Here is a 15530-nt window from a genome sequence, read left to right on the forward strand (position 1 = left end):
ATCACCTACTGCTCCTGAATTTATGTCTTGACTTAAATGGACACCTTGATAATGTCTCTTTGAATTCTTCTGAAAATTCTTGCATTGGTAGCTTGCACAAAAAATTGTTTGCTCTCTGAAAGATGAAGTAGTTTGCAATGTTTATGCTCTACCGATTATTGTTGGTTTTTTCGTGTGTGTAAGATAATGTATTTTGTACTCTCTCACAGGTTTGCTATGGGTATAGAATTTAGGGAAGGTTCATTAGTGATTGGACCCAAGACTACTGCTAAAGCTCAGAAGGGGATGGTCTTCAATGTGAATGTTGGTTTGTCTGGCTTAACGAACCCTGAAGCATCTGATAAGGAAGGCAAAACTTATGCTTTATTCATTGGAGATACCGCAGTGGTGAATGAGGTGAGTGTGCATTGCTCATGATATTTGTCTTGATGTAGGGTCTTTTTAGTATGTGTTTCATGAGCTTTTTGGATGGTACAGTCATGCTGATTGACTGCTTATTTTAGCTGACCTTTTGACCATCATTTTGAGTCGAACCATCTGCTAAAATGAAATGCTCATTATTTCATTATGAGCTTTTAATAAAGAATCCAATGTAAAAGCCTTAAATCATTGTTATTATTCACTTAACACCTTCGTGGCATACATATACATAAAGAGTGGAATTAGTTGGTGAAGTTTTGGTCACTGAATGCGCTCCAGTTAGTTGAAGCTGTGGTTGATTGTGAAAAATCCAAATTAAAAAAAAATATTACACCATTTTATGGTTATATTAAATAGTATTTTTAATATAAATAACGATTTCAGGCTTAACTCTTTGAAACCTTTTCATTATAGTAAATGAGAGAATAAACTCTGTAAGGTTCACTGAATGTATTGTGGCATCCCACCCCTGGCTCGCCCGGATACCAAAATAGAACCGGGGGGGGGAGATGTCTCACAAAAACAAAAGAAAATATAAAAATCCGCGTGGATCCCTCCCGCATGGGAGGGATCCACGCAGATTCCTACGGGACAAAACTATATCACTCTCTTCGTACAATTTACAGAAATTAAAAATATTCCCCTTCTTTGGAAATAATTGCGGGTGGGGGGGTTCCCGATTCAACCTGATGGGTAACGTTCGGACGCTTATGCACTCTTCCACAACGCATTCACGGAAAGAAAAATGAACGGGGCGAAAGGAATGGCGAGGGATATTTATCCTTAAGATGACCCGTGAAGGAGTTAAAACAAAACACTTAACACTTTCAGCGAAACAAAATATAATTCAAACAATAAGACTGCATGTGACAAAACAAAAAGAAACCCGTGAAACTAGTGATGTATGAGTTGGTGAAAACAATTTATGACACATCAATGATTAAAAAAAAACACAACAATATAACTTGATTTTCTAGATGAAATTGAAATAGCAAATGATAACAACAAAATATAGTTCAGTTGTGAACACGTAAATAATGATACACTTTTTAATTATTTCTTGATGAGGGAGGTAAATGAAAGTCCATCCCAATGAGTGTTAATTTTACTTTGGTGATTAATTTCACTTTCACTGAGTAATGGGTGCGTTTCGTGACTGTCTGTCTTGACACTTGGCAGAAGACAAAAGGGGGCTTTGCGGGGGGGGGGGGGGATAGTTGCGATCTTACTTGTCCGTGGTTAGACCAGGTTGGATCCAACAAACTCTTGTTCCATTTACTGCACACTCCTTTCTCCCTTGTTGGAGGAAGCTGCATCCGGAACGGAGGGAATGCGTCCTCTTCAGCTGGTCCTTTCTCCTTCGGACAGGGGGATGGGTCTCTTATTTTAGACCCTGTTCTTCTGGAACCAATCAGTTGCTGATTTGGTAGGCCCCTCGTCTTCTCTCTGCCGTGTCGCACCCAAATTCGGGCATGGGCTCCGCCCGACACTCACTTCAAAATATGCTATTTTCTTCCACGCGCACATCCTTTTTATAATCCCCATCTTGGGGTGGGGTAACGCACAATGAGAGGAGGAGGAACACGTTATTCGCGGGAAAAACCAGAGTTCCAGTCCTCCCAAACACACTCACACACAACACTCATAATCTTACATAACCGACATTCATCCCCACTTACGCATTCACGCTTTCCTCCACGGGCCGTGGTCTAAGGGGGGTTGGGAAAGTTTAGCGGAACGGAGCGGGCAAGGGAAATGAATGTGCCGAATTGAATGCACCTCGTAAAATGGTATCTGAACCATTACAGTATATTTAAAAAGGACGACCCTAGTTTCATTACATGGTTGCATCTTCAGGTGGTAGGTAACATTCTTTGCTTGAAGATTTAACCATGTTATGAAAGCTTGTTCGTGCTTTTTAAATATGTATTCAGTGAACCTTACAAAGTTCTTTTATTTTCCATAGTATTTTAAAGAAAAAATTAGTGATATTGTAGCACTTATTTTTGAGTTGTTTTGGGTTGGATGTGGCTGTGACGATTGATGGGAGAACGGCAATGAAAGGGGCAATAATGAGTAGCAGAGGGGAATGGAGCAATTGTTGTTGACACTGCGGGAGGGAGAGTATAGGGAGTTGGATTGTAAAAGTTGTGGCGTGCGGGTGTGTCTTTGATCCCGAGTTTGTTTATAAAGTTTAATAACCATATTTGTGAAGTTTGAAGAGGAAATAAAAAAACGTTACAATATGTTTCATACAAATTGTTGAAATGTACTTCAAATGCATCTATGCTTATAGTTATAAGAGACTGACGGTGTTTTTTTCATTCTTTAGCAGGGCCAACCGTGCACAGTATTAACTCCTTCAAAGAAGAAGATGAAGAATGTGGGTATCTTCCTCAAGGACGAGGAGGAGGATGAGGAAGAGGACGAAGTTGGTGACGGGGTGGAGGTGGTGAGTGGAGGAGGTCGCGACGAGGAGAAGAAGGAGATGGAGGGGCTGTCAGGCAGGGGGAAGAGGACGGCTGTGCTCGACTCAAAGCTAAGGGTAAGCTTGCACTAGTGGCTCTTCTCTTGAACTGACACTCTAAAATCTTTTGGTGGTAATGTCTACATGGGTAAGACTGGGCGAACAATATCTACTTGTCTCAAAGAACATCAAAGGCATTTCCGACTTGGTCAACTGGAAAAATCAGCCATAGTGGAGCATAGCTTGGATGAGGACCATAAAATACGGTGGGATGACACCAGGGTTTTATGGCGATCAAATCATTTCTGGGATCGTTTAACCAAAGAGGCGATTGAAATAAGACTTGAAAATAAGAATGTAAACAGAGACACTGGATTTTCGATCAGCAGCTCGTGGAATAGAACCCTTAAAAGAGTTATGCTTACCAGAGCTAAGTCTATGCCAGTCCACGGTCTTCCGCGACAACAATCAGATCTCGACCAATCCGGCCCCTCCTAATGCTGGGCTTCAACGGTCACTTCGAATTTTCTGTCAGTAGCCGTGAGAATGGGTAGCGAGTCAGTACCTGAAATGTCGGCGCTCTCTTATAATCTTACCCGCGCGGTATCCCGAGAAGATATTTCAAATGTTGTTCGCCGGGAAAGTGTTAAATCATATATAACTCTAAAATCTGTTCACTTTATGTTTGCGGGTGAGCTTTCAAGAGAGCCCGAATGCTCTCGGAGGGCTCTGCTGATGGGGAGGTGCAGTACCAAGAGAGAGAGCAGGAGCAATCTTAACGTTGCCAAACGTACATAGCTGCCATACTTTGTCACTGAAAATGTGGAGTCATGGGTGGCCACCAAGAAGGTTGTAAATATCTGGAGGGGGCACCACTGGTTTCGAGCGTGGAGCAAAGAGCGGCCGGAATGGGGGTGCTTGGGTAGGACAAGACACGCCCACTTTGACCAAAACATTGACAATCCCGTTAGGGTCAATGCTTTCTATTTGGTGAAATTTTTGGTCACAACTCGTTATTACATTAAAATAACCCATGGAACCCACAATGTTAACCTTTTTTTCATACTCCATTGGTAGGCTTCGTGAAGTTACGACTCAAACATCTTTTCCCAGGGAAAAATTATTATTAGAGGCAAAGATTATCGGTGAATAAAAACTGTGAATTTTGAGACGTCATTTAATGCTGGAATGACCGGATGATAGCAGGCTGTATGCCGTGGCTGCTGCTCGGGCTTAGCTCAAGGATAAATTTTAAGGAAATACGCTCCACAGATGGTAGAGTGGGTGGGTTCCCTAAGAAATGGCTTGAGAATAAAATTGATAGGGCGCCAGGTGCATTCATTCGATGCACCGCCAAAAAAAGGGAACAGTTGCATAAGAAAGCAGTCACAGAATGTAGACAATTTCAAAATACATTATATATTTAACTATGGTCGAAGACAATTTGCAGAATTTTAGCATTCACAAAAACGATGTCCACACATCACACAATTTTTGAGTTGGTCGTAGATGAGGTAGTTCTTCAGGCGTCAAAATTAAAACATAGGTCACATCCACATTTACAATGAAAGAAAACTTACTCCTCGTAAGGCTCTTGACATTTGTTCAAACAAAAATAAAATCTTCATGGCCAACTTCTGCCATGAAAGAGCACATGTTGAAATAGGAGAGGAGACTCGGCGGCAGATTACTGCCACATGGACAACACCATGGTCAGGGGAGAAGAAAAAGAAAAGCTTCAACCCCAGATATAAGCCCGATCACGGGCGAGGCGGACAATGCGATGTGAGAGACCTTTCTTCACGAGACGCCAGAGGGAGAGAGAGCGAGCGAGCTAGGGAGCCTCCTGCATGCACGTCCCGGCGGTGGAGGGGAAGGATAGGAGGGGAGGAGAGGAAGGGAGGGTAGTGAAGTGAAAGTTTCCGCAGAAGCGCCGGACGCGGGCGAATCCCGAACTAAAATTTCCGAACTCCTGCAGGAGTGCACGGGTCCCGGAGTGAACCGTGACAATTTCGTCTTAAAAATCTGTCAATTTCGGTTTAAAATTTGGTCATAAAATTGCAATTTCGTCATAAAAAAATACAGTTTCGTCATAAAAATTCACTCGTCACAAACATTCTCTTTTATCCCTAGAACAATAATTTCACCAATAAAAATGCTTATTAGAATTTTACATATATTTTTAATGGTAAAAACCTTGATAAAGATGGGTCAAAGCAAATGCTAAAGGAATAAGTTAAGCATTTGTTAGATACACATACCATAAACACTCTTCGTATGTATTTCAACCTCATAACGCTAGACAAATGCGGGAGTTGTACAGATTGGGAATATTTTTGATTGGTCTAAATTTCACTGTCTCATTAGCCTGCATGATTTAAAAAACTTATAGTTTTCACTTAACACATTGATAACAAAAGTCTTTAAGGCCTTACACAAAAAATATAATATCAACACATGCAAGTATGTATTTATCTATTATCTATAAATTTTTTTTTGAATATGCCATCTGAAATTATTCACACCGTGGAATTTAAAATTGGCTGAATCCTTCTTTTACTGGAATTGAGATCCATTGGTCAAACTTGACTTTAATTCTACATTTTTTTTAAAGTTTAGTGGTTCTTTTATTTATATTTCCACATATGGAAAAACTTCTTTCTGCATGTACATTTGCCACAGGTATCCATAGGGTTTTCATACAATTTTCTACAAAATGGAAAAAATCATTTTACAGGGCAAGAATTAGTGGAAGTACTGAAAATTCTTTTCCTTCTTCCTGAGCTAATCCAGCAGAATCCTTCAAAACAGAATAGTCAAAAAGTTCTTGAGTTTCTGTTAATGATTATAAGAGGACATTAGCAACAATTGTGCTGAAGTCCTTCACATCAGTTGTCAATATATACACCTTGAGTTAAATAATCTTCCCATGGCTGTAATAATGTTCGTCCCTGGGTCACTATACAAGGAATGAAAACTTGATATTAGTCTTTATGCCTATTTGCTTCAGGACCTCACACATGGAAAGTTGCACAGATTTTTTGAGACTATTAAGAGAAGATTCATTTTCTTTTCTTGAGTTGGTTCTTAAATTTTTTCGGTTCTCGGTACCGTTCTGGTTCTCCCCCATCAGTTTTCGGTACTCGGTTCCAAGGATGAACTCTAATTATCTGAATTAATGGCAAATTTAAATAAACAACCACAAGAAGTGAATGAAAATATTTCATGGAAGACGTTAATTAGCAGGAAAGCTCTGTAAAAAAACCATAACTACATAATTTCATTTGCCAAGGAAAAAAGTTAAATAACACGTTGTTATGAATGCATGATCGACCAATATGTCTCATTACATCAGGCAGCCGCTGGTTCTTCCTCCAGGTTTTTTTGTTGTAAATTGTAAGTCAGATCAAAATACGTTCTGTGATGTAACTAGCTTAAGTTGTTGCTTTAATTGACAACTTATATGCATGATTCACTGTCACAGTTCTTATAACCTCAACAATAAACTGCTCAACACGCCGGTACAGCGACAACATGCATAAACTGAGCGGCCATGAATTAACGCAAAATTGTAATGCGGTGTTGCATTCTGCAGGATAACCTCATTTTTCGACACCTTGCATAGGTTTATCAACTTATGAATAGGCTCTCGAAATGCATCTTGCTCGTATATCGAAGAATTGCTGCATATATACATGAATCAATCTTAAGACCACTCTCAGACGAAACGATTATCCGCGGGTGCCGTTCACGGCACGGTACACGGCGTTGCAGAAAGTCGTTTCATCTGAAAGCCGCCCGAGTTTCACTTGAACGGTGGCCGGTGAAAAGTCGTTTCGTTTGAAAGCAGCATAGCCTTTATTTCACGTCGTAGACGGAGCATCGCCGGATTGAAATGGGCGCCGTGCCGTCAACGCAACGGTGTGATTCGACTCGTTTGAATACATCCATAGACCTATAGCGTAGCCTACGTTATATATGAATAACGTAGGCTACGCCTATAGTAAGTGGAAAGAACGTCACCGAGCCGTGGCCGTAGGTAGGCGAAAAGTCAGCTTGTTTGAAAGCGGCTACAAAATGTTACAATGTTGGCGAGAGCGACAAATTGATGACCCCTTAAATACGCGTGCTAGGGAGCAACTCTCAAAAGAAAAAAACATGGACGCCGTGCAATCGGAAAGTAATATATGCGTTTTCAAATCTATTTTTCACTTTTTGGCCTCCAATACGCTGTGAACCATTTCGGCTTTGGGCGCCAAATTCAAATCCTCGCCACAGTTCCGAGCCGGTTCCAAAGCACCGACTTTATGCGATCGGTTCTTGATACCGTTTTTTTAAGAAAACTTAAAGTAACGGGTATTTTTTTTACCGGCAATGGTGGAAAATATCGCGCCAAATTCGCAGAAAAAGTGCTTGAACGCGAAATTTCGTTGAACCAAGTGAATTTCGCGCAACCTTGGAAATTTTGCGTTTTATTTCGCGTTTCGAGGTTCGCAAAAATTCGGTGCCCCTAATTATTATCAATCACCACGGTTACGTTCTACAACCAGCTCAGCTGGAAATAAAATTTTACGAGAGTAAACTAGTCATTTACCGGCACTTATACTGGTATTCAATCTTATTATAGCCAATGGAAATCTAAAAATTACAGTAAAAAAGTATATTTTCAATGATATCCCTACCAATAAGGCAGCCAACAGATACAAACAGAGTTTATACATTTACAGAAGTATCACGAATGATGGGAAAAAATCTGTTGACAATCACCGGCGAAATACTAGTGATTATGGTAGAATTTTTCTCTTGATGTAGCACATTTTCAGAACAAAACTTAGCCACCTCAAAGTATCAGTCGGAGACCAAGTCCAAAAATTGTCAAACCAAGATGGCGGAACTTTGGCCACGCTAAAAACTCAGAAACAGCGCCTCCAGATATTCACAACCTCATTGGTGGCCACAGGTATTTTGGGCCTGGTGCCGAGGCAATATTCATACTCAATGGGAAGGTATCGAGGATAATCCCTTCACAGAAGCCCATGACATTGTCAGCTACTACGCTAAATGTGGTATCGTTGGTGAAAGGAACACTTGAAGTCGTATAAGGTTTGGCAACACTGTTCCACGAGCATATTCACAATGTTAGCATGATGGAGGTTTGAGAGCAATGAATTTCTTTAGTGCTAGGCCACGCCGCTGTCTGCTGATTGGCAAAGGGAAAGTCAGGTGTTGAAGAACTTACCCTCCCCTCAACCCCACTTGCATTAGCCGCACCAGCTCACTTGCCAAGATAAAATGAACAGAGTCTAGTAGCATATTTAACGTGCCTTCATTCTCAAATATTTGTTGGAAGAGAAGGCTTGAAATTTGTGGGCAGAGGTACATTAATGGAAGGTCCTGGCTAGTTTGAAGGAGAAGGCAAGTGCATTAATAAATTGTTAACTATAGTACAAAAAAATTTAACACAAATAAAATCTACGGTTGTATTTACTCCATGCATTTACCACGGTGGGTAGATGTATAAACTCATTCACTATCAAAATTGAACCTCTTAGATACCCAAAATTGGGCGAATGCAAGTCCAGAAAATTGACCCTATTTAATTTATTAAATGTATCTAACCCTTAGTCCAGCCAGTCCTAATGCATTGCGTAAACACAGCTAGGCTTGTGTCTTGGTTTGAACAAGGATCTTCTGTAAGCCTATCAGCTGCCACTTAAAAATTAGAAGCAAAACCATGTAGTTAGAGTTGTGACTGAAGGCAGTAAATGGCACCATTTGATGTCGTTGTGCTCCCTGAGTAAGACCAGCATGATGCCAATTGGCATCGTCTGGGATGTAGGTGTTAATCTCTATAGCCAATTTAAGATGGCTATGTGAGGTTGCTCACTTCTATTATAGCTATAGCATTATGAATTAGAAACGTATATGAACATAGTAAAATACCCATGGTTTGATGAGATATTTGTGAATTAGGTTAATTTTAAATTTTTTTAGTGATAAGTTACTATTATGAGCTTGCCTGACAGGTAATGAAAAACTAGATCTATTGATTGTATATTTGTTACATTTTGATTGCAGTTTTTGTGAATTTTTCTTTTGAATGTCATTTCAAACCTCCCATCTTAAATGCCAAAAGACATATGTTATATTTGAAATTTTTTGTATATTAGTTACATAAAAGTTTTTTAGTTTCTGCTACACATTGGGCAACATATTAATTCAGTAGAGCTATGACTATATGTCTAAATGGAGGGGATAACTCAAATGAGTAGTGGTAAGAGATAAACCATACATGATCATTTTCTGAGCAATTTTTTTGTTTTTGTCTCTCTCTTACCCTTCATCTTTTGTGACAATTCCATCGAAAAATTAGCTATTTCCAGGTAGAATAGATAAAATAGAAGAGTGAAAGAAATAGCGTATGGATGTTGTTTTGTATGTCTGCTCCAGTGATTAATTATCCTGTGGATGCAGAATTTTTCAGGAAGCATTTTGAATCGAATCGTCTTCTCTCATTTGAGTTTTATATTTTAAATTTTCCTTAGGCTGCCTGCATAATTTAGGTTTTGCTGGAAGTTGCTAAGAATTCCTGGTAATTTATTCTTTTAAAAACTCTCTCTTTTGACATTATTCAATAACCATCTTTATTTACCTTCCAACAAATTTGCTCTGGAGCTTCTATTTATTGGCTGAATATGTAATTTCCTGCTTTCATCTTTGGTTCTAAAAAAAGGTGAAGAAATACTGTGATGTTGTGGTAACATTTCGTGTGCATTCCTTTTTTGTCTTTCTTGGAGGCAGTAATTCAGTCACAGTTGTTTTTTGGTATTGTGGTCCTAGATTTAGTTATTTGATAAGCACTTAACTCTGTATTTAGGTAAGTCTCTTGTCTTTAGGATTGGCCCATAGCTCTCTCTTGCATGATGCCTTATTTAAACTAATTTTTCCTGCAGTTTTTCATTTGTGGACCTGATACACAGATGTAAAGTCAGCTGCATTTAAGCTTTGGTTCATAATTGGAAAATCATCGAACAATTCCTAGTGAAAACTTCTCAGTGGACATTTTCCTTCTGGAGGTAACACATACCTTCATCGCAAATTCTTGGTGCTCGAGTTTCCCTTGTGTCAATTCGTTATCATCCGCAATGCTTCCAGGCTTAAACTCTGTGCTATTCAATAATTTTTCAAGCTTGTGAAAGTCTTCCAGTTGAAGACCTCTCCTTTTTCATCTTAGTGAGATAATGTGTTTATCTCAGGGTATTTTTATATGTCTAAATGATGATAACCAATTTCTTTCCCTATCCTGTACATCTTTGCCACACTATCTGTACTGCTTCGTGCTTTCTCCCCACTTCTATACATATTCACTCCTTGTATCTTCGTGCCACCATGCGTAGGAAAGAATGAGCGCTAATAGCATATCTTGTAGTTAACCTAAATGGTAAAATGCTGTCAATATTGGGTTTGTTTTGGGCTATGGTGTGGTGAAAATTAAAGAATGGTGTCTTTGAGGAAATCCATAGTTATTGTTGCATTTATTTATGAAATGGTGTTGGTTTTGGGGAATAAAAAGTGCACAATATTCATTAATATCAAATATGAATTCACTTTGAGTAGGTTTTGCAGTGAAATGATATGCCTGACATTTATTACAGCTGCATTGAATTTTTTTCTCTTTCATAGTTCAGTGGAAATTCAGTGAGTATCTCTCTTGAGAAGTTCAGAAGGTCAGCATGTTACAATGGTCTAGAGTAAAATACTGTTTTAAGTATTTTATTGTGCATGAAAAGCAGCTGTCTGTTTAATCTCATGATTAATCTTATTGTTTAAATGTCCCTTAGCACCTCAAAGAAGCAGTGTATGCAGCAAATTGTGTTTATGTGGTTCTCTTAAAAATGGTCCTTTGGTAACTGTATTTATTTTTCAGTTGCATGAAATGCATTCTGGTTTTGAGTCCAAGCCTATTTTGGCATGAGAAATTCAGTCAGCATCAGGAGAATTTGTTCTTTGGGTTTCATAAGGTGTTGTATGCTCTATTATGAAATTTGATTTCAATGGGGTACTATATTTTTTGCTTCAGCTCAAAAGTTATATTTGCGCAATGCAACCTGTTGTTGTAATCTAGGCAGTATGTATTTATATTTATTTTAGTTCACAATACACTTTCTTTGCCTTTATTTAATTATGTATCATCCTAGCCGGTTGGCTTTTTCTGGGGTAGTCTGGCATATATTTGTGTAATTATTGCAATTTTTCTCATTTTGTAATATATGTGATTAGGAAAGTACCCATTTAGTAGTATGTACATAGATTTTGTATTATGTGTAAGGTTGCACACTTACAGTCATTAATTTGATGAAAGTGGTTCTTGCTGTGAGCAGATATTTATTTCTTGTCCTTCCTAAGATTTGTCAAGTGTGTCGGTTGTGTGTAATAATGGAAAGAAATTACTCTGGTTATAACTCTCCAAAGAATCCAATTGGCGTGAGAAACTTCTTAGAGGGGAGTATGAGCTGGGGATACTATTGAAATGGTGAAGCCGTTAAAATTTAGTCTTAAATATATTCCCGAATTTAACTGGAATTTGGGTATATTTCAGAGATAACATTAACTTTTAGGTTCAAAATAATTGAAGAATCTTTTAATATACCTAAAGTCGAAAAAAATTGTAAAAAAAACTCAACTTCCTATGGATTCTAAATACATATGTATGCATAGAGTTCAGATCTGTTAGACTGCTTAAAATTTGGTTCTTGATTGAAGCTTGATTATGTTGTTTTTCCTAAATTTTGTTGGCACCATGTAGGTGAAACGATAATGATCTATCATATCCTTTGAGTGTGTTAAGTCAATTCTATTTCTCACTAGAACTTTTCAAACAAAAGTAATAATTCAATAACAAAAAAGAAACAATCTTTGACTCAAGTTTGAAATGTAATTTTTTTTAGTCATTCTGAATGCCTTTTTTTATGCTGGAGTGCACTAATATTTATTCTTGTCTGTGAATCACAATTTGGAGGTCATTTACTATGCACAAAAGTTACATTGATGGGGAGTATATTTTTAAAATATTGACTTGCATTCTAATTTGTGAGGTTGCAAAAACCTCTTGCAACATCCAGTAGTATTGTTTGTGTTGAGAGGCTGTAAACTTCGACTTACACCAATGTGAAGAGGCTGACTGACTACCACACATTGAAGCATATTGCAGTAATGATTACTCATATTTACGATATTACGATATACCCTTTCATATTTTACCTTTTTATTGCAGCCAATACATCACTCCATTAAAAATATCTTTTTTACTTTTTTGCACCCCAAAATTTCATTTATGTTTTATAAGATGTGCAATAGGTCTATCATTACTTACTTATTCAATTTTAATCATCTTTAAAAAAATATGAATAGATAAACAGGCAACTAATGCGCCATAGTTGTGTTTTTCTGGTGTCTTTTATTTTTTTGGGTTACCCTGTGTTTGTGTTGATTGTACTCTTGGTAAGAATTGTGCTAGGAGCGATGAAAGGAATTTATTTTCTCTGTTTCGAAAATATGAAATTGGAATTAAAGTATGAGGGGAAAAAAAATTATTTGTAGTTTTCTGTTAAACTATCTAAAATGTTAGTAAATTCGATTGATTTTGTGGTTGTGGATTTTGTATGAATTTGGAGGCTGGGATAATGATGGTGTTGTTGTAATTTCAGCAAGAGGGATCTGCTGAAGAGAAAAGGAAGCAGCACCAGAGAGAGCTAGCTGCTCAGATGAATGAGGCTGCGCGGCAGCGAATGGCGCAGAGGAAGAGCGGTCAGGCGGAGGAGAGGGTGAGGAAGTCGAATGTGTCGTACAAGAGTAGTTCACAGGTACCAAGAGAGCCCGAGGTGAAGGAGTTGAAAATATTTGTTGGTAAGTGATAACTTTTATGAGTGTAGTTTTGAGCTTGGTTTCAGGATTACGCTTTCTATGGCATTTATCGATTCCCATGTTGATACATCAGAGTGTCCAATCTTCCAGGTAGTCTGAGAATTTCTTTTGAATCTGAAATGATGGGGAAATTGGCAAAAATCTGAAAAATCTTATTCATTGTAAAAGTTGAATCTTAACTGTCTTTGTGCTATCCTTCTTCCTGGGGTACTGGCGAGAAATGGGAGGGTATTTTCATATAATGTAGCAACTAGGAAAAAACCATACAAAGCTATGTTATTACATATCTATTAGCAATTTTTTTTTAATTATTGAGGTTAAACTGGTTAATGTGACAAAATATTTTTACCATTACTGAAATAAAATATACATATCAATGTAATAAGTTATAGCAAATTAAATAATGTAGTTTGCAAGAGCCGAACTAAAAGGGTTAATAGTTGAAATGCTGGGAATGAGATACTCGGATGCCTTTGATGTTGGAGTATCTCAATTTTCTAAAGTATCCAATTGTTTGCAAACAACCTAGAAAATTTTGGAAACTTTTGTGATCTGAATCCCTAATACTTCCTTGTCTTTTTTTGTTAATCTTGGTATTTATCTCCTTTAATGATGAATATTCCTCAATATATTTATTGTTATTGTCCGACTGTTATAAGCTGGCACTTGACTTAAACAGTCAGTCAATCAGTGATTGTCTTTGATGTCAGTTGGGCAAGGTGAGATGAGGTACTGTGCAAGGCACATATTGCAGCTTTTGTTTATATCCAGTGGTATTGTCAACATTAAATAGTTTCCCTTACTTAATTGTGAAAATAATTATGTTACGTAAAATTTAGCATTTTAATATTCCATCAAATTTGTTAAACGTAATAAACGGAATCAAATACATGATTGCACATCAAAATGTTATGACTCATAAATTAGGCCTAAAAGTCAGATGTACAAAGTTAAAAGGTTTTCCTATTATCATCATTAATTAGAAACCCTAATGTAATTATGTATTACTGTAGCATTTCTGTGTATCCATAGTCATTGTTTCCATTACATCAGTGATTTGTTTAGATTTTCTTTGCTATAAAAATTTAGTTTGGCCAAGATGGCAAAAATATAACTGTGCATAAGTATATTTTTTAATTTCCATTGTTATTTTTGTTAATAGATCGCAAGTATGAAACAGTCATCCTACCAGTATTTGGGATAGCTGTTCCATTCCATATTTCAACAATAAAGAACATCTCGCAAAGTGTTGAAGGTGATTACACTTATCTCCGGATAAACTTTTTCCATCCTGGAACTGCTCTTGGAAGGAATGAAGGCGGAGTGTATCAACAGCCAGATGCCACTTTTGTCAAGGAAGTGTTAGTATTATTTAATTTTCAACAGTAATGACTTGTCTAGTATCACGAGGGGCACTCCAAGACTAATGCACACAAATTTCCTGACACCAATTGTTACTCTAGGCACTTCCAATTAATAGAGTGCTTAGATGCATCCTTCCTGCTTCCATTTAAATTTATTTGAACGCAATACCGACTGTGGTGTGGTAGCATCAGTTCAGTACAAGATGGCGGTTGCTCTTGTTGTTTGTCAAAAGCAACTCACTGTGATTGAGTTCCTTTGTTGTGAGAACGAGACGGTCGGAAACATTCACGAAAGGCTGAAGGGGGTGTATAGAGATGATCATGTCAATTGTAGTACAATTAGTCTGTGGGCACAATGAGTATCTGGTAAGAACGGACAAGCCAATTATGAAGATTGTGGATGAAGAGGTAGACTCCATATTGCAGAAACACTTCTCATTGTTCAGCGTTCCGAGTCAGTTTTAACAAACAGGAATACACACACTAGTTCCAAGGTGACGTAAGGCTATTGAAAAGAATGGAGATTATGTTGAAAAGTGGCATGATGTTCCTAAAGGATGAGTTAATACACGTAAAAATTTGAAGTTCCTAGAATGAAGGTTGTGGATTTTTTGGGTGCATTAGTTATGGTGTGATCCTCGTATATTTGAAGTGTTGCATGAGCCTCCGTTTTCTTGGGCATAAGTTTTGTAACCTTTCAAAACGTTTATACCAGTTTCATGATATAATCAGATCTGAAATTTGCAATTTTCAATTACATATTTTCTTTGACTATGATTAAATTGAGTTCCTTGAAATATTGTCATGGTTTGTTCATATCACATCTTACAATTTTATGTGCTCATTTCTCTTTTCCCCTTCTTTACTTTCTCCGTCCTTCTGCTAAATTTTATAATGCTTCAGATCATATTTTTCTTTATCTTAGCCATTGAAAGAAACCATTATCTGTTCTTGCCCCAGCTTTCATCCTTTTTCTATTACTCTGGTTTGCGTCAGTTATTGGCACTCTTTGGGCACATTTATTTTGCTATTGTCATATGGTATTCTCTGAAATGTGTAAACTTCAAAGAATAAATATGTCAATTACAAGTGTGCGATAAATTTCCATTAGCTTACAATGTGATGGCCTTAACTCAATTTACTTTGCTTATATGCCTAATAAGCCTTATTTAAGCTTAATAGTGCTTCTATATTATTTTCTCTATAACATGTTTGTGGAATCCCATCCTGAATACTGTGACTTTTCTGTGATTTTTTTTATTATGCCATATGTATTCATTGCCTTTCAGCTTTGAAAGGTAAATGAATGTCAAATGCCCTATTGCATGTTTTAAATGCTTTTTCAATGAGGCCAT

At 37.5% G+C, this 15530-nt stretch overlaps 1 protein-coding gene across 3 annotated transcripts in view; it reads left to right on the forward strand.

Annotated features, from left to right (window-relative positions):
• Positions 1–15530, forward strand: part of LOC124158748 (FACT complex subunit spt16) — a 48882-nt gene that overhangs the window by 10206 nt on the left and 23146 nt on the right. For all 3 annotated transcript variants that reach the window (XM_046534020.1, XM_046534021.1, XM_046534022.1), the window contains exons 9-12: positions 210–396; positions 2753–2965; positions 12595–12793; positions 13974–14172. In XM_046534020.1, the coding sequence (XP_046389976.1) occupies positions 210–396; positions 2753–2965; positions 12595–12793; positions 13974–14172 (798 nt within the window). The remainder of the gene's footprint in view (positions 1–209; positions 397–2752; positions 2966–12594; positions 12794–13973; positions 14173–15530) is intronic.

The sequence above is a fragment of the Ischnura elegans genome, chromosome 5, assembly GCF_921293095.1.
Source record: "Ischnura elegans chromosome 5, ioIscEleg1.1, whole genome shotgun sequence".
In the NCBI taxonomy this organism is placed as follows: domain Eukaryota; kingdom Metazoa; phylum Arthropoda; class Insecta; order Odonata; family Coenagrionidae; genus Ischnura; species Ischnura elegans.